General features: G+C 50.0%; 1 protein-coding gene across 1 annotated transcript in view; it reads left to right on the top strand.

The window, feature by feature from the left end:
- Window positions 1–13,585, top strand: part of LOC146859482 (peptidoglycan-recognition protein SC2-like) — a 74,772-nt gene extending 61,187 nt beyond the window's left edge. The window contains exon 5 of the mRNA XM_085650212.1: window positions 12,389–13,585. Coding sequence (XP_085506338.1) covers window positions 12,389–12,567 — 179 coding nt within the window. The 3' untranslated portion in view covers window positions 12,568–13,585. The remainder of the gene's footprint in view (window positions 1–12,388) is intronic.
- The last annotated feature ends 7,867 nt before the right edge of the window (window positions 13,586–21,452 follow it).

Genomic DNA, 21,452 nt, shown 5'->3' with positions numbered 1-21,452 from the left:
ATGTGCAGTGCCTGGAGGTGGAGAAGACCAGGGTCTCTCTCTTCATATGCACTGATTGGAGGCGGGGAAGGGTCAGGGTCTCGCTCTTTATGTGCACTGGCAGGAGTGGGAGAACTATCAGGGTCTCTCTTCATGTGCGCTGCATGGAGGCGGGGAAGGATCAGGGTCTCTGTCTCTCTTTATGTGCACTGCCTGGAGGATGGGGAAGAATCAGGGTGTCTCTTGTCATGTGCAGTGCCTGGAGGTGGAGAAGACCAGGGTCTCTCTCTTCATATGCACTGATTGGAGGCGGGGAAGGGTCAGGGTCTCGCTCTTTATGTGCACTGGCAGGAGTGGGAGAACTATCAGGGTCTCTCTTCATGTGCGCTGCATGGAGGCGGGGAAGGATCAGGGTCTCTGTCTCTCTTTATGTGCACTGCCTGGAGGATGGGGAAGAATCAGGGTGTCTCTTGTCATGTGCAGTGCCTGGAGGTGGAGAAGACCAGGGTCTCTCTCTTCATATGCACTGATTGGAGGCGGGGAAGGGTCAGGGTCTCGCTCTTTATGTGCACTGGCAGGAGTGGGAGAACTATCAGGGTCTCTCAACATGTGCACTGCATGAAGCCGGGGAAGGATCAGTGTCTCTCTCTTCATGTGCACTGCTTTAAACCCAAGTGATTGGATCTTGTTTCTGTGAGGCTTCGTGTTAACCCGTATGGTGGGATCGTGTTTCTGTGAGGCTTCGGTGTTAATACTCATGGTAAGATCTTGTTTCTGTGAGGCCCGGTGTTAACCCGCATGATTGGATCTTGTTTCTGTGAGGCTGCGGTGTTTACCCTCAGGATGGGATCTTGTTTGTTTGAGGCCCCGGTGTTAACCCATATGATGGGATCTTGTGTCTGTGAGGCCCTTGTGTTGACCCATATGATGGGATCTTGTTTGTTAGAGGCCCCCTTGTTAACTCCTGTGATGGGATCTTGTTTCTGTGAGATCCTTGTGTTGACTCGTATGATGGGATCTTGTTTCTGTGAGGCTCCGGTGTTAACCTTTAGGGTGGGATCTTGTTTCTGTTAGGCCCTGGTGTTAATCTGTATGATGGGATCTTGTTCCTGTGAGGCCCTTGTGTTAACCTGTATGATGAGATCTTATTTCTGTGAGGCCCTATTGTTAACCCGTACGATGGGATCTTGTTTCTGTGAGGCCCTTGTGTTAACCTGTATGATGAGATCTTATTTCTGTGAGGCCCTATTGTTAACCCGTACGATGGGATCTTGTTTCTGTGAGGCCCCGGTGTTAACCCATATGGTATTATGTTGTTTCTGTGAGGACACTGTGTTAACCCAGTATCATGGGATCTTGTTTCTGTGAGGCTGCGGTGTTTACCCTCAGGATGAGATCTTGTTTGTTTGAGGCCCCGGTGTTAACCCATCTGATGTGATCTTGTGTCTTTGAGGCCCTTGTGTTGACCCATATGATGGGATCTTGTTTGTTAGAGGCCCCTTTGTTAACTCCTGTGATGGGATCTTGTTTCTGTGAGATCCTTGTGTTGACCTGTATGATGGGATCTTGTTTCTATGAGGCTCTGGTGTTAACCTGTAGGGTGGGATCTTGTTTCTGTGAGGCCCTGGTGTTATCCTCATGGTGGGATCTTGTGTCTGTGAGGCCCTGGTGTTAATCTGTATGATGGGATCTTGTTTCTGTGAGACCCTATTGTTAACCCGTACGATGGGATATTGTTTCTGTGAGGCCCTGGTGTTAACCCGCATGATTGGATCTTGTGAGAAGTTGGCCTGATATATGCTGTCCACTAGTTCTAGTGGGCACCTTGTATCAGTCCAATCAACCCCTTATGGTGAATTGGTTAAAGAAAACCTTTATTGAAAGCTATCCTAGTGGTAGCTATGGAGAGCAGCCTTCAGGCTAAGTCTTAACGGAATGTAAAGCAGCTTGTTTTACCAGTCTATAATCTCTTGAATGATCAAATGAAAGGACAACCACACCAGGTATACATTTAAAATATATGTATTTAAGATAAAACACACCCCTCTAGTCTCTTTATGAGGCTGGAGCTCGAAGTACTTGAGTTACAAGTCAGTAATCAACAATATTAGCACAAATACACGTTTGGGCCCTAGGGGCGTACCAAACCATATACCAATAAAGTGGTATAAGAACCACGACTGAGCTAGACACAAGGCCTAGAGCCTGAAGAAGTGCTTGGACCACAAGGAACCACCCAAGCTAGTGACACAGGGGACACGTGCAGTGTGGGACACAGCCGCGAATTGCCGATAACTTGTATGGGGCTGTTCTGGTAAACAGTCAGTACAGCCTTTTGGTCATGCCAGGTTTTTTGCAGTTCCTGGATAGCCTCAAGGTTTTTAGTTGCCTTTTTCACGTACTCAGCCATCCTGGAGCAGAGACCAAGTACATAGTCCACAATGTCTTGCTTTGGGGGCTTGAGAGGTAAGTCCCATCCTTCCTTCACCAAACACAATGGACCACTGATAGGGTGGCCAAACAAAAATTCAAAGAGGCTGTAGCCAACCCCTTTTTGTGGCACCTCCCTGTATGCAAACAAAAGTCAGGGCAAGATAATGTCCCATCTACGCCTAAGCTTCTCTGGGAGTCCTTTAATCATGCCCTTTAAGTTTTTGTTGAACCTTTCAACTAAACCATTGCATTGTGGGTAATAGGGTGTGGTGAATTTGGGAGTCACTCCACACTCCTTCCACATTGCCTTACGTATCCAGACATGAAGTTGGTACCTCTGTCTGATCCCACCTCCTTAGGAAAACCCACTCTTGAGAAAACTCCCAACAGGGCCCTTTCTAACACAGGTGCTGTAGTGGTCCTAAGGGGTATAGCGTCTGGGTACCTGGTGGCATGATCCACTACCACCAGGATAAACCTGTGCCCAGATGCTGTTTGGGGATCCATGGGACCAACAATGTCAATCCCTACCCTTTCAAAGGGCACCCCCACCACAGGTAGTGGTATCAGGGGGGCCTTTGTAGTGCCACCTGCTTTGCCACTGGCTTAGCAGGTTACACAGGAGCGACAAAACTCCTTGGTGTCTTCAGACATGTGGGGTCAGTGAAAGTGAGGGACCAGTCTGTCCCAAGTCTTGTTCTGGCCAGGTGACCTGCTAAAGGGATATCATGGGCTAGGGTCAATAGGAAGCCCCTGAACTTCAGAGATATAAACAACCTCCTGGTGGCACCAGGCTTGGGATCTCTACACTCTGAGTACAGGATTCCATCATCCCAATACACCTATGGGTACCACTAGCACTCCCAGCAGACTCAGCAGCAGCTTACTGTCTGAGGGGTTCAAGAGAGGGGCAGCTCTGCTGCTCCTGGCTCAGATCTGCCCTGGAAGGGCCTCCTGTCCCCAAGAACTCACCCTGAGCAGGCTTAAGCTCCTCTGGGACAGTTCTTTCTTCAGGACTGTGATCATCTCCCTCAAGATACTGATCCTCCTTCTGAGTCAGGGGGGAAGGCTCTGCCTTAACCCTTCTGCTCCTCCTCTTGGATGGCACTTGGTCCATTATTCCAGAATCCAAGGCCTGTTCAGTTTCAGACATTTTGGCCTGTGACCTGGTCACAGCAAACACATCTGCAGGGATGCCCAGCATTTCTGCATGAGTCCTGAGCTCTACTTCTGCCCAAGCTGAAGTCTCTAGATCATTGCCAAGCAAGCATTCGACTGGTAGGTCTGTACTCACCACAACCTTCTTCAGGCCAGTTACCCCTCCACAGGAGAAGTTAACAACTGCCAGAGAATGGTCTGTCCAGACATTGCTAGCATTGCTCACTTGGTACATTTCACCAAGTATAATCTGCCCAGGATCCACAAGATCTTTTGTCACAATAGTGACACTTGCTCCTGTGTCCCTGAATGCCAAATCCTGTACTCCATTGATTAAAGGCTGTTGCCTGTACTTGCCCAAGTTACTGGGACTCCCAGAGGGGGTCATATCCATGCCCCCATCCCAGACAAAAACAGCCTAGCCTGAGTGGATTCTCTGACTAGGCCAGAGCCCAACTCAGTACCCAGGGTCACCCCTACCATACCCTTGGCTTGTGTATTCCCACCACCAATTGTAACTGCACTAGGGGGAGCAGGTGCCTTAGGGGCATTGGTGGGGGCTGGAGTATTCTCTTTGGACTTGGTGCATCACTGGTCCAGTGTGTCTTTTGCTTACAGACTTTGCACCATGGTTTATTTTGGACTTTCCCTTTGTTAGACTGTGAATCCCCACCTGAAGAAGATTTTGGGGGCCCTTGAGAAGACTTCTGGTCTTTACCCTTGTCCCCACCCTTGTCAGAGTTCTTAGAATCTTGCTTCTTTGGGTCACCACCTTGGTTCTGTACCTTCTGCCTCAACCTGGTTCTGACCCATTTGTCTGCCTTCTTTCCCAATTCTTGGGGAGAGGTAGGATCAGAGTCTACCAGGTACTGGTGCAACAGCTGATTTTGACAGTTATTAAGAATCTGCTCCCTCATTATCAGATTGTACAATCCTATGAAGTCACAAACTTTACTGCCCAATAACTAACCTTCCAGAGCCTTAGCAGCACAGTCAACAAAGTCCACCCAGTCTTGATTTTGTGCCTTTTGGGTATCCCTGAACTTTAACCTGTATTGTTCAGTGGTTAGGCCAAACCCATCTATCAGTGCAATTTTCATGACCTGGTAATCATCTGCATCCTCTTCTCTTACAGTGAGGAGCTTATCTCTACCTTTGCCTGCAAAGGAGAGCCATAAGATTGCTGCCCACTGCCCTTGGGGGGCCTTCTGTACTTTACTGGCCCTCTCCAAGGCAGTTATCCATTTGTGGATGCCATCCCCACTCTGGTAGAGAGGGACAATCTTACTTAGGTTTCTATGGTCATAAGACTTCTCCCTATCTCTAGGGAAATTGCTGGCACCAAGGAACTCTAGTCCCTCCTTTTTGCTAGCTCTGTAGAGCTCTAGGGCTTCCCTATCTAGGGGCATCTGCTGCTTTCCGAGGCTGAACTTATCTTGCTCATACTTCAGCAGTCTCTCTCTCCTCTCCTGGGAGGTTTCCCTCCCTCTGTGAGAAGAACTAGAGGTCCCTACAGAAGAGGTAAACTGGACAGACTCCCTTGAGAGAGATCTATCCCTTGAAACCCTGTTTTCAACTCTTCCTGGAGGGACAAAGAGGGGAGCATTGTTGCCATCCTCCTCATCCTCATCCAGGGGAGCTGGGTTCACCAGATCCTGATCATTGTCATCAGTCTGGTCAGCAGTAGAGGTGGGGTCAGGGGAGTTTCCACCCCTAGGCCCACGCTCAACTGCTGCCCCACCCACTCTGCCTACCCCTTAAGGCCCACTAGGCCCTGAGAGATCATCCAGCCTGAGTATCTTTAAGAGATGCTGGGTGGTTGGGCTTCTGCCTGTCTTCAGCTTCCTAATGGAACATAAGGCCCTAAGCTGTGCAAAGGAGAGATCCTCATATTTATAGGGGAGAAGCCCACTGGCTTCTGGCAGGGACCCACTGGTTCCTGGCTGATTAGACATTACTAGTGTGGTGTATTGCACTACCTACACTAGTGTGGCCTACTAAATTCTCTTGAGTTGTAGAAAGGGTGTGCTATCCATTAACACACAACTCTAAGTTCAGTAGAACTTACTGTATACTAAACCTGATATTATAGGTACCTAAGGTACCTTTAGTGGTTTTCTGTTGATCAATTCAATTTAGATTATCTGGTAAAACAATAGCAAGCTGAAATCCCTCACGCTGCCACCAAAGCGAGTAGTTGGCCTGATATATGCTGTCCACTACTTATAGTGGGCACCTTGTATCAGTCCAAACAACCCCTTATGGTGATAGGTTAAAGACAACCTTTATTGAAAGCTATTCTAGTGGTAGCTATGGAGAGCAGCCTTCAGGCTAAGTCTTGAAGAAATGTAAAGCAGCTTGTTTTACCAGTCTATAATCTCTTGAATGACCAAATGAAACAACAACCACACCAGGTATATATTTAAAATATATGTATTTAAGATAAAACACACCCCTCTAGTCTGTTTATGAGGCTGGAGTTCGTAGTACTTAAGTTACAAGTCAGTATTCAACAGTAAAAGCACAAATACACGTTTGGACCCTAGGGGCATACCAAACCATGTACCAATAAAGTGGTATAAGAACCATCACTGAGCTAGACACAAGGCCTAGAGCCTGTAGAAGTGCTTGGACCACAAGGAACCACCCAAGGTAGTGACACAGGGGACCCACGGGGGTCGCGTGCAGTGTGAGAACACAGCCGCAAATTGCCGTTAACTTCTATGGGGAAAGTCGCGGTTGGAAATGAAGAGTTTAAGGACACTCACAGGACGACTACAAGCAAACCCTTTTGGACTTAGAGGTGTCTAAGGCCAACACCCACGGGAGCACCGGAGTACTCGAGTTACCTCACCCAGGGAAACCAGGTGCATAGGTGTCAAATGGTGTCGGGTCGCGTCGCTGTTTTCAATGGAACCTGCTCAGGAAGTGCTGCTGCCGTGAAGAGAAGAAGTGTCTGGAGAGATCCAAGCCTGGATCTAGGATGGAAGGAACCTGAAAGCAGAGGGGACAGAGTCTGGGTCACCAAGGGCATGATAGTCCAATGCCCACCGATGTCGAGTGCTTCAGGTGAGTTGACAGGTGTCTTGACTCTTCAGCCACGAGGTCCAGGAGGTGTCGACGACAACCAGGAGCTGGATTCAAGCTGTCCCACGAAGTCTGTCGAGTGCTGCGGTGTCGGCAATCAGATTGGACCCAACAAGCCTTGGCAACAGCAAGTCACTTGGAACCAGAGAAAGGACGTCGGTGCAGACCAGCAAGGTCTGGGGGACTCATCCAGCAAGGGTAAGTTGGGGCACGCCTGGAGCAACCAGGAGAGCCCAATCAGAAGAGGAGTTGCCTTCGTGGGGACCTGCTAGCCAACGGGCTAGCGATCGCCAAGGAGCGTCGAGCGGTTGCACTGGAAACTGGCCCACGGATCACTCATGGAGTGGAGGCCAGCAATCTTCAGTGCAGGAGGTGCTCAAGGCTGGGGCTACTCGGAGCCCAAAGCACAACTTCGAGGAAGACCAGGAAGATGATGGATCAGCAAAAGATCATGGTGTCCAGGTGTCACGGGTCCACGTCACCTAAGCCTTGCTGTGGAGTCAGGCTAGCCTCGGGGGAAGTCTGGAAATCCACCTCTGGTGATGCAAAGACTTTAGCGTCTGGCGGGAGCTTCAGCAATGCAGACCGGACAGTTGCTCCTTTGGTGCCTGCCAAGCAGGGGAGTCACTCCTTGACCCCAAGGGAGATTTCTTCAGTCTTCTAGTTAAAGTAGAATGTCAAAGGTCCAGGTTATATGTTGCAGAGTTTCGTCCAGGGTAATCTAAAGTCGCAAGGACTGGATTCCCATACTTATACAAAGATTGGGGGTTGGACATACTCTAGGGACCCACCTATGGGAGGGTTTGGAAAGAGGGGCGGTTACACCCATTTCCTTTGTCCAGTTTCGCGCCAGAGCAGGGGCAGATAGGCCCTGCAACCGGTTTGAACTGGACTATGCACAGGGACACCAAGTGTGACCCCAGTGCAGGACTTCAAAGCTCCAGAGAGTGCTCCCGCCCAACCCCAATACACCTTTCTGGGGAGGTGGTTACACCTCTCTGGGACAGGAAGCCTATTGTCCAGGCCTCCCCTGCCGGAGTTCGGTCAGCAGCAGGAGGCCAGACCCGTGTCTGTGGCAGTGGCATCCATCTTGTGATGCTAGGGCTGTAGAAACTCTTTACCGTGTTAGACCAGTGTGAACATGTCTCTTTCTCTAGAAGGGTGGAATGCTACCCCCGCTGCCAGAACTTGTGGAGGGGTAGTATTCCAAAGCGTTTGACACCAAACACGACATGTTTCCGTGCAGCCAGTCCAGTTAGCATTTACCGCGAGGTTACAATGCACTTAAGAGTATATGGTCAGGCTGAACCACAAACAGCATCAGAGGAGGTACTCCAAAGGCACCCTCTCACATAAAAACCAAGCACTCTGCCTTCAGGATTGTTAAGGCCTGCCATAGGAGTTACTTATAGGTTTTATATGTGTATGCAATGGTAGTGATATAGGTAGCCTATACCACAGTAATGGGTGCAAGCACCACCATACCCAGGCTGCAGTAGCAGACCTGTGCTGTCATTTTGGAGTGCTTCCCAGGGGTGGCATAATACATGCTTCAGCCCCTGGTAGGCTCTGAGGTACCTATGCCCTAGGTACATAGTATACCATATACTAGCAGCTTATAAGGCACTCCAGAATCCAATTAGAAATGTACCTAATGTACATGGAAAACATTTTGGAGAGGAAGCAGCTAGGCTGGGGTCCTGATTAGCAGGGCCACCGCCAGATTAAGGTCAGAAAACAGTGAAACACCAGCAAAAAGTGGGGGTACCCATGTGAAGCAGATCCTTCTCTCCTACAGATCTTGTGTCTGTGAGGTCCTTGTGTTGACCCGTATGATGGGATCTTGTTTGTTAGAGGCCCCCTTGTTAACTCCTGTGATGGGATCTTGTTTCTGTGAGATCCTTGTGTTAACCTGTAGGGTGGGATCTTGTTTCTGTGAGGCCCTGGTGTTAACCCGTATGATGGGATCTTGTTTCTGTGAGGCCCTGGTGTTAACCCGTATGATGGGATCTTGTTTCTGTGAGGCCCTGGTGTTAATCCTCATTGTGGGATCTTGTGTCTGTGAGGCCCTTGTGTTAACTCGTATGATGAGATCTTGTTTCTGTGAGGTCCTAGTGTGAACCCGTACGATGGGATCTTGTTTCTGTGAGGCTCCGGTGTTGACTCGTATGATGGGATTTTGTGTCTGTGAGGCCCGGGTGTTAACCCACATGGTGGGATTTTGTTTATGTGAGGCCCCGTTGTTAACCTGCATGGGGGGATCTTGATTCTGTGAGGGCCTGGTGTTAACCCGTATGGTGGGATTTTGTTTCTGTGGGGCCCTGGTATTAACATATATGATGGGATCTTGTTTCTGTGAGGCCCCGGTGTTAACCTATATGGTGGGATCTTGTTTCTGTGAGGCCCCGGTGTTAACCTATATGGTGAGATCCTGTTTATTTGAGGCCCTGGTGTTGACCCGTATGATGGAATCTTGTTTCTGTGAGGCCCCGGTGTTAACTCAAATGATGGGATCTTGTTTCTGTGAGGCCCCGATGTTAACCCTCATGATGGGATCTTGTTTATTTAAGGCCCTGGTGTTAACCCATATGGTGGGATATTGTTTCTGTGAGGGCCTGGGGTTAATTCGTATGATGGGATCTTGTTACTGTGAGGCCCTGGTCCCCCTCATGTTGGCATCTTGTTTGTGTGAGGCCCCGGTGTTAGCCCGTATGACAGGATCTTGTGTCTGTGTGGCCCTTGTGTTAACCCGTATGATGGGATCTTGTTTCTCTGAAGCCCCGGTGTTAACCCGTATGGTGGGATCTTGTTTGTTTGAGGCACCGGTATTAGCCTGTATGATGGGGTCTTGTTTATCTGAGGCCCTGGTGTTAACCCATATGGTGGGATTTTGTTTCAGTGAGGCCCCAGTGTTAACACCTATAATGGGATCTTGTTTCTGTGAGGCTCCAGTGTTAACCCATATGATGGGATCTTGTGTATGTGAGGCTCCAGTGTTGACCCATATGGTGCGATTTTGTTTTTGTAAGGCCCTGATGTTAACCAGTATCATGGGATCTTGTTTGTTTGAGGCCCCGGTGTTAACTCCTATGATGGGATCTTGTTTCTGTGAGGCCTTGGTATTAATCCTCCTGGAGGGATCTTGTTTCTGTGAGGCCCGGGTGTTAATCCGTATAATGAGGTCTTGTTTCTGTGAGGCTTTGGTGTCAACTCGTATGATGGGATCTTCTTTCAGTGAGGCTCTGGTGTTAACCTGTAGGGTGGGATCTTGTTTCTAAGTGTCCCTGGTGTTAACCAGTATGATGAGATCTTGTTTCTGTGAGGCTCCGATGTTAACCCTCATAATGGGATCTTGTTTGTTTGAGGCACCGGTATTAATCCGTATGATGGAATCTTGTGTCTGTGAGGCCCCAGTGTTAACCCATATGGTGGGATCTTGTTTCTGTGAGACTTCGGTGTTAACTCGTATGATGGGATCTTGTTTCTGTGAGGCCCTGGCGTTAACCCAGTATGATGGGATCTTGTTTCTGTGAGGCTTCGGTGTTAACGCGTATGATGGGATCTTGTTTCTGTGAGGCTTCGGTGTTAACTCGTATGATGGGATCTTTTTTCTGTGAGGCTTCGGTGTTAACTCGTATGATGGGGTCTTGTTTCTGTGAGACTTCGGTGTTAACTCGTAATATGGGATCTTGTTTCTGTGAGGCTTCGGTGCTAACTCGTATGATGGGATCTTGTTTCTGTGAGGCTTCGGTGTTAACTCGTATGATGGGGTCTTGTTTCTGTAAGGCTTCGGTGTTAACTCGTATGATGGGATCTTGTTTCTGTGAGGCTTCGTGTTAACTCGCATGATAGGGTCTTGTTTCTGTGAGGCTTCGGTGTTAACTCGTATGATGGGGTCTTGTTTCTGTGAGGCTTCGGTATTAACTCGTATGATGGGGTCTTGTTTCTGTGAGGCTTCGGTGTTAACTCATATGATGGGGTCTTGTTTCTGTGAGGCTTCCGTGTTAACGCGTATGATGGGGTCTTGTTTCTGTGAGGCTTCGGTGTTAACTCGTATGATGGGGTCTTGATTCTGTGAGGCTTCGGTGTTAACTCGTATGATGGGGTCTTGTTTCTGTGAGGCTTCGGTGTTAACTCGTATGATGGGGTCTTGTTTCTGTGAGGCTTCGGTGTTAACTTGTAGGATGGGATCTTGTTTCTGTGAGGCTTCGGTGTTAACTCGTATGATGGGGTCTTGTTTCTGTGAGGCTTCGGCATTAACTCGTATGATGGGGTCTTGATTCTGTGAGGCTTCGGTGTTAACTCGTATGATGGGGTCTTGTTTCTGTGAGGCCCCAGTGTTAACCCATATGGTGGGATCTTGTTTCTGTGAGACTTCGGTGTTAACTCGTATGATGGGATCTTGTTTCTGTGAGGCCCTGGCGTTAACCCAGTATGATGGGATCTTGTTTCTGTGAGGCTTCGGTGTTAACGCGTATGATGGGATCTTGTTTCTGTGAGGCTTCGGTGTTAACTCGTATGATGGGATCTTTTTTCTGTGAGGCTTCGGTGTTAACTCGTATGATGGGGTCTTGTTTCTGTGAGACTTCGGTGTTAACTCGTAATATGGGATCTTGTTTCTGTGAGGCTTCGGTGCTAACTCGTATGATGGGATCTTGTTTCTGTGAGGCTTCGGTGTTAACTCGTATGATGGGGTCTTGTTTCTGTAAGGCTTCGGTGTTAACTCGTATGATGGGATCTTGTTTCTGTGAGGCTTCGTGTTAACTCGCATGATAGGGTCTTGTTTCTGTGAGGCTTCGGTGTTAACTCGTATGATGGGGTCTTGTTTCTGTGAGGCTTCGGTATTAACTCGTATGATGGGGTCTTGTTTCTGTGAGGTTTCGGTGTTAACTCATATGATGGGGTCTTGTTTCTGTGAGGCTTCCGTGTTAACGCGTATGATGGGGTCTTGTTTCTGTGAGGCTTCGGTGTTAACTCGTATGATGGGGTCTTGATTCTGTGAGGCTTCGGTGTTAACTCGTATGATGGGGTCTTGTTTCTGTGAGGCTTCGGTGTTAACTCGTATGATGGGGTCTTGTTTCTGTGAGGCTTCGGTGTTAACTTGTAGGATGGGATCTTGTTTCTGTGAGGCTTCGGTGTTAACTCGTATGATGGGGTCTTGTTTCTGTGAGGCTTCGGCATTAACTCGTATGATGGGGTCTTGTTTCTGTGAGGCTTTGGTGTTAACTCATATGATGGGGTCTTGTTTCTGTGAGGCTTCCGTGTTAACGCGTATGATGGGGTCTTGTTTCTGTGAGGCTTCGGTGTTAACTCGTATGATGGGGTCTTGATTCTGTGAGGCTTCGGTGTTAACTCGTATGATGGGGTCTTGTTTCTGTGAGGCTTCGGTGTTAACGCGTATGATGGGGTCTTGTTTCTGTGAGGCTTCGGTGTTAACTTGTAGGATGGGATCTTGTTTCTGTGAGGCTTTGGTGTCAACTCGTAGGATGGGATCTTGTTTCTGTGAGGCCCCAGTCTTGACCCCTATGGTGGGATCTTGTTTCTGTGAGGCCTCACTGCTCCCAGAAAAAGCTTATGTTTGTCCAGTTTTAAGCGGCTGTGCCAGAGAGACCAGTTGATGGTAGAAGCAGGGAGGTCATGGCGTATACCAGAATAGCACAGATAGCATCAGCAAAATCCCCAGTGCACCCTCCAGAGATCACTCACCAGTTCTCTTTGTTTTATATTTTAGGCAAAAACCCCAACTCTGCTGCCCAGAACGCTGTGAAGAGCCTCATCAGCTGCGGGGTCTCCAAGGGGTACATCAAATCCACCTACACCCTGAAGGGTCACCGCAATGTGACAGCAACAGATTGTCCCGGAAACACTTTCTACAACCTCATCAAGACCTGGTCGAAGTTCCAGGCGTGAGCAGTGCGGCACCTAGTGCTGAAACCCGCGTCCTGCACTCTGACCCTAGTGCTGACACCTGCGTCCTGCACTCTGACCCTAGTACCAACACCGTGTCCTGCACTCTGACTCTAGTGTTGACACCCGCGTCCTGAACTCTGACCCTAGTGCTGACACCCCATGAGCTGCAATATAAACTTACTGCAAACTCCACACATGCTACACCATGACCCTCCTGCTGACACCCCTAATGCTGCACTTTGACTATCGTGGTGACACCCCAAGTGCTGCACTTTGACCCTAGTGCTGACTTCTCACACAGTGCACTATGACCCTAGTGGTGACACACCACGTGCTGACATCTCATACACTGCAATCTGACCCGTCTAACACCCCACATGCTGCTCTCCGACCATAGTCGTGACATCTCACACCGCACTCTGAGCATACATAAGAAATCGCACATGCCACAGACCGCTGCACACATCACACGTGCTGTGCCTTCACAGTATTGTGTACAGCACACATACCGCACCTTGCACGTGCACACTAACTGTTCTGTATACATCTAACGCTCCCACTCTCACTGTATTGCAAAGAACTCCTGTACTGACCACACCAGACGGACCCAGAACTCTGCACTTATGGGAGTAAAGTAGAGATACCGGCTGCCCCATGTACTGCGCCCTGACCACACCACAGGAATCCAGAACTCTGCACTTTTGGGTCATAAAGCAGAGATACCAGGTGCCCCCTGTACGGCACCCAGACCAAACCGCGGGTCCCCAGTACTCTGCACTGTAGGTGCCCCGCTCTGAAGGTACTGCAGACACCCACATACCACACTCTGCCTGGACCCCAGACATTCCATGTGCTGCACCCTCACTGCACTGGCGGCACCCTCGGTACAGCAGCAGGCACCCCCATTCCATCATTCACTGCTTTTCCATCATTCAGACAAGCATGCGCACCCTGCATTGCCTGTGCCCAGACCCCTTGCTCTCATGTTCAGTGTCAGCCAATAAAAACTTAGAACATGCTCTTGTTGCCTTATTTCTTTCTGTGACAATACCTGTGAAGCATTTCTTCCCTCTGGAGGTGCAGGGCCTGAAGGAATGTACAGCTTCCCCTATTCGGGGTATGGGCCAAACTCCAGTTCATTGGGATCTCTGAGGGGGAAAAGAGGGACTTTCTGCAGTCACTGAACAGCTCTGGTGCTGAGGCCAAGCACAAGGATTCGCATGAGACTGGCACAGTGGGAGGCTGCTGCAGTGTGAGGCTGGCACAGTGTGAGGCTGGTGTGGTGTGAGACTGGTGCAGTGTGAGACTGGTCCAGTGTGAGGCTGGTGTGGTGTGAGACTGGTGCAGTGTGAGACTTGTCCAGTGTGAGGCTGGTGTGGTGTGAGAGTGGTGCAGTGTGAGACTGGTGCAGTGTGAGACTGGTGCAGTGTGAGACTGATGCAGTGTGAGGCTGGTGTGGTGTGAGACTGGTGCAGTGTGAGATTTGTGCAGTGTGAGGCTGGTGTGGTGGGAAGCTAGTGCAGTGAGAGACTGGTGCAGTACGAGGCTGGAGCAGTGTGAGGTTGGAGCAGTGTGAGGCTGGAGCGGTGTGAGGATGGTGCGGTCTATAGCTGGCACGGTCTGAGGCTAGTGCGGTGTGAGGCTGGATGTGAGAAGTTGGCCTGGTATATGCTGTCCTCTAATTAAAGTGGGCACCTTGTACCAGTCCAAACAACCCCTTATGGTGATAGGTTAAAGATAACCTTTATTGAAAGCTATCCTAGTGGTAGCTATGGAGAGCAGCCTTCCGGATAAGTCTTGAAAGAATGTAAAGCAGCTTGTTTTACCAGTCTATAATGTATTGAATGACCAAATGTAAGGACAACCACAACAGATATATATTCAAAATATATGTATTTAAGATAAAACACACCCCTCTAGTCTCTTTATGAGGCTGAAGTTCGAAGTACTTAAGTTACAAGTTAGTATTCAACAGTAAACGCACAAATACACGTTTTAGCCCTAGGGGGGGTACCAAACCATATACCAATAAAATGGTATAAGAACCATGACTGAACTAGACACAAGGCCTAGAGCCTTTAGAAGCGTTTGGGCCCCAGGGAACCACCCAAGGTAGTGAAGTAGGGGACACACGGGGGACGCGTGCAGTGTTAGAACACAGGCACAAATCGCCGTTGACTTCTATGGGGAAAGTCGCGGTTGGAAAATTACAAGTTAATGACACTTAGATGATGACTACAAACAAACCCTTTTGGACTTAGAGGTGTCTAGGGCCAACACCCACGGGAGCACTGGAGTACTCGAGTTAGAGGAGAAGTGTCCGAAGAGATCCGAGCCTGGATTGAAGGTGGAAGGAACCTGAAAGCAGAGGGGACAGAGTCTGGGGGGCATATGTATGAAAGCAAAAATTAGTCGCAAACGCTGCGATTCGCAAAAAACAGCGTTTGCGACTGATTTTTCGCTATTTCATATGTATGACACACTTCCAAACTGAAAAATAAGAAATCGCTAAATTAGCGATTTCTTAGGCTGCGAAACAAGAAAACAGCGAATTTCCTAGCGAATACCTAATTTGCGATTCCTTAGCGTTGCGAATATCGCTAACAAGAAATCGCTAGCTAAGAAATCGCAAACACATGTATGAAAAAATCGCAAATTGCGATTTCACGAAATTCGCTAATTAAGAAATCGCTATTAACACCAATTGCTTGCAGGTGGTAAACTGGTGCAAGGTACAAAAACCAGCCCACAATGCAACAAACACACCCACAATGGCTGCAATGTACGTGATAGCCAGGAGGCTGCGTATTCGGGCCCTTGCACACAGGAGAATGAGACAGGAACGTATCTTCAGGCTGCGCATCACCCTGTTCCAGAACACTGAAGAGGAGATCTATGACAAGTACAGACTGCACCCACAGACCATAATGGACCTGATTGAGGAGCTGAAACCCCACTTGGAGCACCCTACTCGCAGGACACAAACAATTCCCACACATGTGCAGGTCCTGTGCTCCCTGCACCTCCTGGCGTCAGGGAGTTTTCAACGGGTCATAGCGGAGGTTGGTGGGGTGTCACAGAGTGCACTTTCGCGCTTCTTCCATGCCTTCCTAGATGCAATGCAACTGAGGCTCTCACATCACATTTACTTCCCCACCACCCAACAGGCATTACAGCAAACGATACTGGACTTCTACCAGATTGCACGTTTCCCCCACGTCATCGGCTGCATTGACGGGACCCATGTGGCCATCACACCCCCAGCAGAAACTGAATATGTCTACAGGAATCGGAAATGCTACCATTCCCTCAACATACAGATTGTGTGCAACGCTAAGTATCACATCACAGACATCGTAGCCAAATACCCCGGCAGTACACATGACTCCTTCATCTTCCGACACAGTGGAATACACAGACGTCTGAGTGCTGGAGAGTTTGGGGAGGGGTACCTGCTCGGTAAATACATTGCACACATCAATACATCCACTACATCAGTTGAGGGGGGGGACATTGACTCACCTATTGTGTTTTCTTCCATGCAGGTGACAGTGCCTATGCAGTGCGCGACTTCATCCTGACCCCATACCTGGATCCTGCAAATGCAAGTGAGAGGAGCTACAACAGGGCACACAGATCTACACGCTGTGTCATTGAGCGAACCTTCGGAATCCTGAAGAGCCGCTTCAGGTGCCTGCATAAAAGTGGAGGCGCACTGCAATACAGCCCTGAGACCTGCTGTAAAATCGTGGCAAGCTGTGCAATGCTACATAACATGGCAATGAGGAAAGGCACCACAATTGATGTGACCGATACAGACACATCGGATGACGAGCGCCCTGCTCCCCCTGCCAGACCAGCACCAGGAGTTGGGGCAGCTGCTGGACGCCAGAGACGGACTGAGATCACACAAAACTACTTTTAGGTGAGTATTGATGAAATGAGACTACAAAGCCTGATGATGTGTCAAGTGTTTAATCACACTTAACATGAAAGAAATTGTAATTGTCCCCAGCACATGTTGTACACACAGTGCAGAGAAGGCACAAGAAATAGGGCAAACAGCCTTTTGCGGGTTAATGCACCCGTGTTGCAGTCAGTGTCCCCGCAGATGATCACCTCCGTCGGTGCCGTCCAGGGTGGTTGACCCCCATGGTGCGCCCTTGGCCTGCTACCTGTCTGCCACTGCGGCGTCTTTCACCTGGCAAGGTTGGAGTGATGCTGCTGCGACTCGATGTGTCCTCACTCTCAGCAGAGGCCATTAGTGCGCTGCCACCTGCATTGGCTGTCTGCAGCTGTTCCACAGCAGTGGTCACCTGCGCCAGCCCTCGTGCTATGTCCTGGCAGCAATGTGCCATGTCCACCTGCATGGTTACGCTTCTGCGTGTGAGTGCGCTGGTGGTGGTGCAGAGGCGGTTGACTGCCTTAGTATAATTGTGTAGCCGTGCATTGGCACGTCGTCCAGCCCTGTCATTGGCAGCTTGGGTGTCCCTCAAAATGGCACAGAGCTCTTGTATTGCCGCTACCATGTTGCGATTGTCCTGATGTAGGCGGCCTAGCTGGCGATTCATTGACCGCATTGCCTTGCTTTGCAGGCGTTGTTCCTGCAACATGGACTGTTCCAAGCCGGAGAACACGGTGCCTTCTCCTTCTGTTGCAGTGCTGCTCCTGGGCCTTGACCTGGAAATGGCCTGTTCCCTTTGCCTTGGTGTTGGTGCGTCATGACGGGGCATGTCTTTCACACCCTGACTCCCCTCTCTCCTGTCGGTGTCATCGCCTGTTGCTGGGACTTCATCCTCAAATGGAGGCAGTGGGGGCACATGTGCGCGCTTCCTGCGCTGAATTGGCTGCTGCTCTGTCTCATCGCTGGAGTCCGCAGGGTCTGCAGGCTCCTCTCCCTCAGCGCTGTCTTCTTGTGGCATGCCGTGTGCTGTGGATGTAAAGGGGACTATATGAGTTTGTGTTACTGTCTGCATGTGGCACTCAATAAAGTTACAAATCTTTGACGGCTAACCTCTGACACATTTCTATTCAATGATCCCCAAAACACATATGTTGCATTTAATTGTGATGGTGTCATGGACACACAGTCAGACACAGTACTACGAGTACCATGATGCATTGCTGGGTGTGCTGTAAGACCTGGGCTGGATTGGCATGTTGGGAGTTTACTATGCGCATTTGGGGGAGTGTGCAAGGGATGGGGAGGAGTGCAGGGTGATTTGGCATGCATCTTACCTTGTCTGCTGGATGAGGGGTCGGAGCTGTCGATTGCAGCCACACCACCAACGCTCTCAGGCAGGAGGGTAGACTCCACGAGCTCCTCATGGGGGGTTGGCTGCTCTGCAGTGGATGGTCCTCCTCCAGTCTGAGTGGCATCCTTGAGTCTGGCTGCCACCCTCTCCTTGGACCTCTGGCGCATATCATACCACCGCTTGCGCAGCTCCTCGATGGTGCGTGTGGTGACTCCAACAGCATTCACCTTGCTCTGTATTTCCAGCCAGATTTTCCTCTTCCTGGCCTCTGGGACTTTGAGTGCCTTCTTCCCAAACAGGAGCTCATGGCTGCAGACCATCTCCTCAATGAGGACCTCCTGCTCCTTTTCTGAAAACTTGTGTTTTCTCTTTCTTTTTTCTGCATCTTTGCCCTGCTGGTTTTGTTTGGGATCCATTGCTGGTTGCTGTCTCCAGGAAAGCCTCCTCACACTCCACAAGCAGCCTCTGGGTGTGGCTCAGGTGAGCAGGTGCAGGCAATCACTACAGTTTCCTGTTTGTGATGTCATCAGCCTGCACCAGGCTTGCAGATTCCCGTTTTTGCGATTTCTTATTTAGCGAATTTCGCTATTAAGAAATCGCAATACGGGATTCTGCGAATTATTTGCGATTTTTAAGGAATCGCAAATGATTAGCGATTTATTTTATACATCCCGTTTAGCGAATCTGATTTTGCGAATCGCAAAATCTCGTAAATTAAGATTCGCTAAAGGGGAGTTTGATACATATGCCCCCTGGGTCACTTACCAGTGACCCGATAGTCCAATGCCCACAGATGTCGAGTGCTTCAGGTGAGTTGACGGGTGTCTTGACTCTTCAGCTACGTGGTCCAGGAGGCGTCGACGACAACCAGGAGCTGGATTCGAGCTGTCCCACGAAGTCTGTCGAGTGCTGAGGTGTCGGCGACCAGAATGGACCCAACAGGCCTTGGCAATGGCAAGTCAAGTGGAAATAGAAGAAAGATGTCGGTGCAGACCAGCAAGGTCTGGGGGACTCACCCAGCAAGGGCACGTCTGGAGCAACCAGGAAAGCCCAAGCAGAAGAGAAGTTGCCTTCGTGGGGACCCACTTGCCAATGGGCTAGCAATCGCGAAGGAGCCTCGAGCAGTCGCATTGGAAACTGGCCCACGGGTCACTCCTGGAGTGGAGGCCAGAGATCTTCGGTGCTGTAGGTGCCCTAGGCTGGGGCTACTAGGAGCCCAAAGCACAACTTCAAGGAAGACCAGGAAGATGATGTACTGGCAAAAGTTCAGTGTCCAGAGATCGCGGTTCCACATCACCCACGATAGCCACGGGCCTCAGCTTTGCTGTGGACTCAGGGTAGCCTCTGGGAAGTCTAAAAATCCACCTCTGGTGTTGCAAAGACTTAGGGTCCGGCGGGAGCTTCAGAGTTGCAGACCGGACAGTTGCTTCTTTTGTGCCTGCCAAGCAGGAGAGTCACTCCTTGACCCCAAGGGAGATTTCTTCCGTCTTCTAGTTGAAATAGAAAGTCGAAGGTCCAGTATATATGTTGCAGAGTTTCGGCCAGGGTAATCTAAAGTCTCAAGGACTGGGTTCCTATAATTATACTAAGTTTGGGGGTTGGACATACTCTAGGGACCCACCTATGGGAGGGTTTGGAAAGAGGGGTGGTTACACCCATTTCCTTTGTCCAAATTCGCGCCAGAGTAGGGGCAGGTAGCCCCTACAACCGGTTTGAACTGGACTATGCACAGGGACACCAAGTGTGCCCCCAGTGCAGGACTTCAAAGAACTAGAGAGTGCTCCCGCCCAACCCCAATACACATCTGCCTGTCTGGGGAGGTGGTCACACTGCACCAGTCTCACACTGCACTAGTCTCACATCACACCACCGTCACACTGCACCAGCCTCATACTGCTCCATCCTCACACTGCACCAGTCTGACACTGCACCAGCCTCACATGCACCAGCCTCACACAGCACCAGTCTTGCATTGCACCACTCTCACAGTGTGCCAGCCTCACACTGTGCCAGTCTCACACTGTGCCAGTCTCACACTGTGCCAGTCTCACACTGCACCAGTCTCAGACTGCAGCAGTCTCATACTGCACCAGCCTCACATGCACCAGCCTCACGCTGCACCAGCCTCACGCTGTACCAGTCTCACACTGCACCACTCTCACACTGTGCCAGCCTCATACTGTGCCAGCCTCATACTGTGCCAGTCTCACACTGCCCCAGCCTCACATGCACCAGCCTCACACTGCAACAATTTCACACTGCACCAGTCTCACATTGCACCAGTCTCGCACCGCCCCAGTCTCGCATTGCACTAGTCTCAAACACTTTTTGCTGGTGTTTCACTGTTTTTCGACCTTAGTCTGGCTGTGGCCCTGCTAATCAGGACCCCAGCCTAGCTGCTTCCTCTCTAAAATGGTTTCCATGTACATTAGGTACATTTCTAATTGGATTCTGGAGTGCCTTATAAGCCCCTAGTATATGGTATACAATGTACCTAGGGCATAGGTACCTTAGAGGCTACCAGGGGCTGAAGCATGTATTATGCCACCCCTGGGAAGCACTCCAAAATGATACCACAGGTCTGCTACTGCAGCCTGGGTAAGGTGGTGCTTGCACCCCTTACTGTGGTATAGGCTACCTACATCACTACCATTGCACACACATATAAAACCTATATGTCACTCCTATGGCAGGCCTTAACAATCCTGAAGGCAGACTGCTTGGTTCTTATGTGATAGGGTGCCCCTGCATGAGCAGAGCCCCTCTGCAGCGTTCGGAGTACCTCCTCTGATGCTGTTTGTGGTGCAGCCTGACCATATACTCTTAAGTGCATTATAACCTCACGGTAAATGCTAACTTTGGACAGGCTGCACGGAAACATGTCGTGTTTGGTGTCAAACAATTTGGAATACTACCCCCGCCAGTTCTGGCAGCGGGGGTAGCATTCCACCGTTCTAGAGGGAGAGACATGTACACACTAGTCTAACCGGAAAAGACTTTCTAGAGCCCTGGCATCACAAAATGAATGCCACTGCCACAGACACGGGTCTGGCCTCCTGCTGCTGACCGAAACTCTGGTAGGGGAGGCCTGAACAGTAGGTTTCCTGTCGCAGGGAGGTGTAACCACCTCCCCAGACAGGCAGGTGTGTATTGGGGCTGGGCGGGAGCACTCTCTTGTTCTGCACTGGGGGCACACTTGGTGTCCCTGTGCATAGTCCAGTTCAAACCGGTTGCAGGGGCTACCTGCCCCTGCTCTGGCATGAAACTGGACAAAGGAAATGGGTGTAACCATCCCTCTTTCCAAACCCTCCCATAGGTGGGTCCCTAGAGTATGTTCAACCCCCAAACTTTGTATAAGTATGGGAACCAAGTCCTTGCGACTTTAGATTACCCTGGACGAAACTCTGCAACATATATCCTGGACCTTCGACTTTCTATCCTATTGCTGGTACATCGACTTCCTGTTCTTTCTTGAAGTTCTGCTTTGGGCTCCGAGTAGCCCCAGCCTTGAGCACTGACTGCACTGAAGATCTCTGGCCTCCACTCCACGAGTGTAGGCCAGGTTCCAGTGCGACCGCTCGAGGCTCCTTCGCGATTGCTAGCCCGTTGGCTAGTGGGTCCCCATGAAGG

The sequence above is a fragment of the Triturus cristatus genome, chromosome 3_2 (genome assembly GCF_964204655.1).
Source record: "Triturus cristatus chromosome 3_2, aTriCri1.1, whole genome shotgun sequence".
In the NCBI taxonomy this organism is placed as follows: Eukaryota; Metazoa; Chordata; class Amphibia; order Caudata; family Salamandridae; genus Triturus; species Triturus cristatus.
The sequence above is the reverse complement of the archived record's forward strand: the minus strand, read 5'-3'. Positions and strand labels throughout refer to the sequence as shown.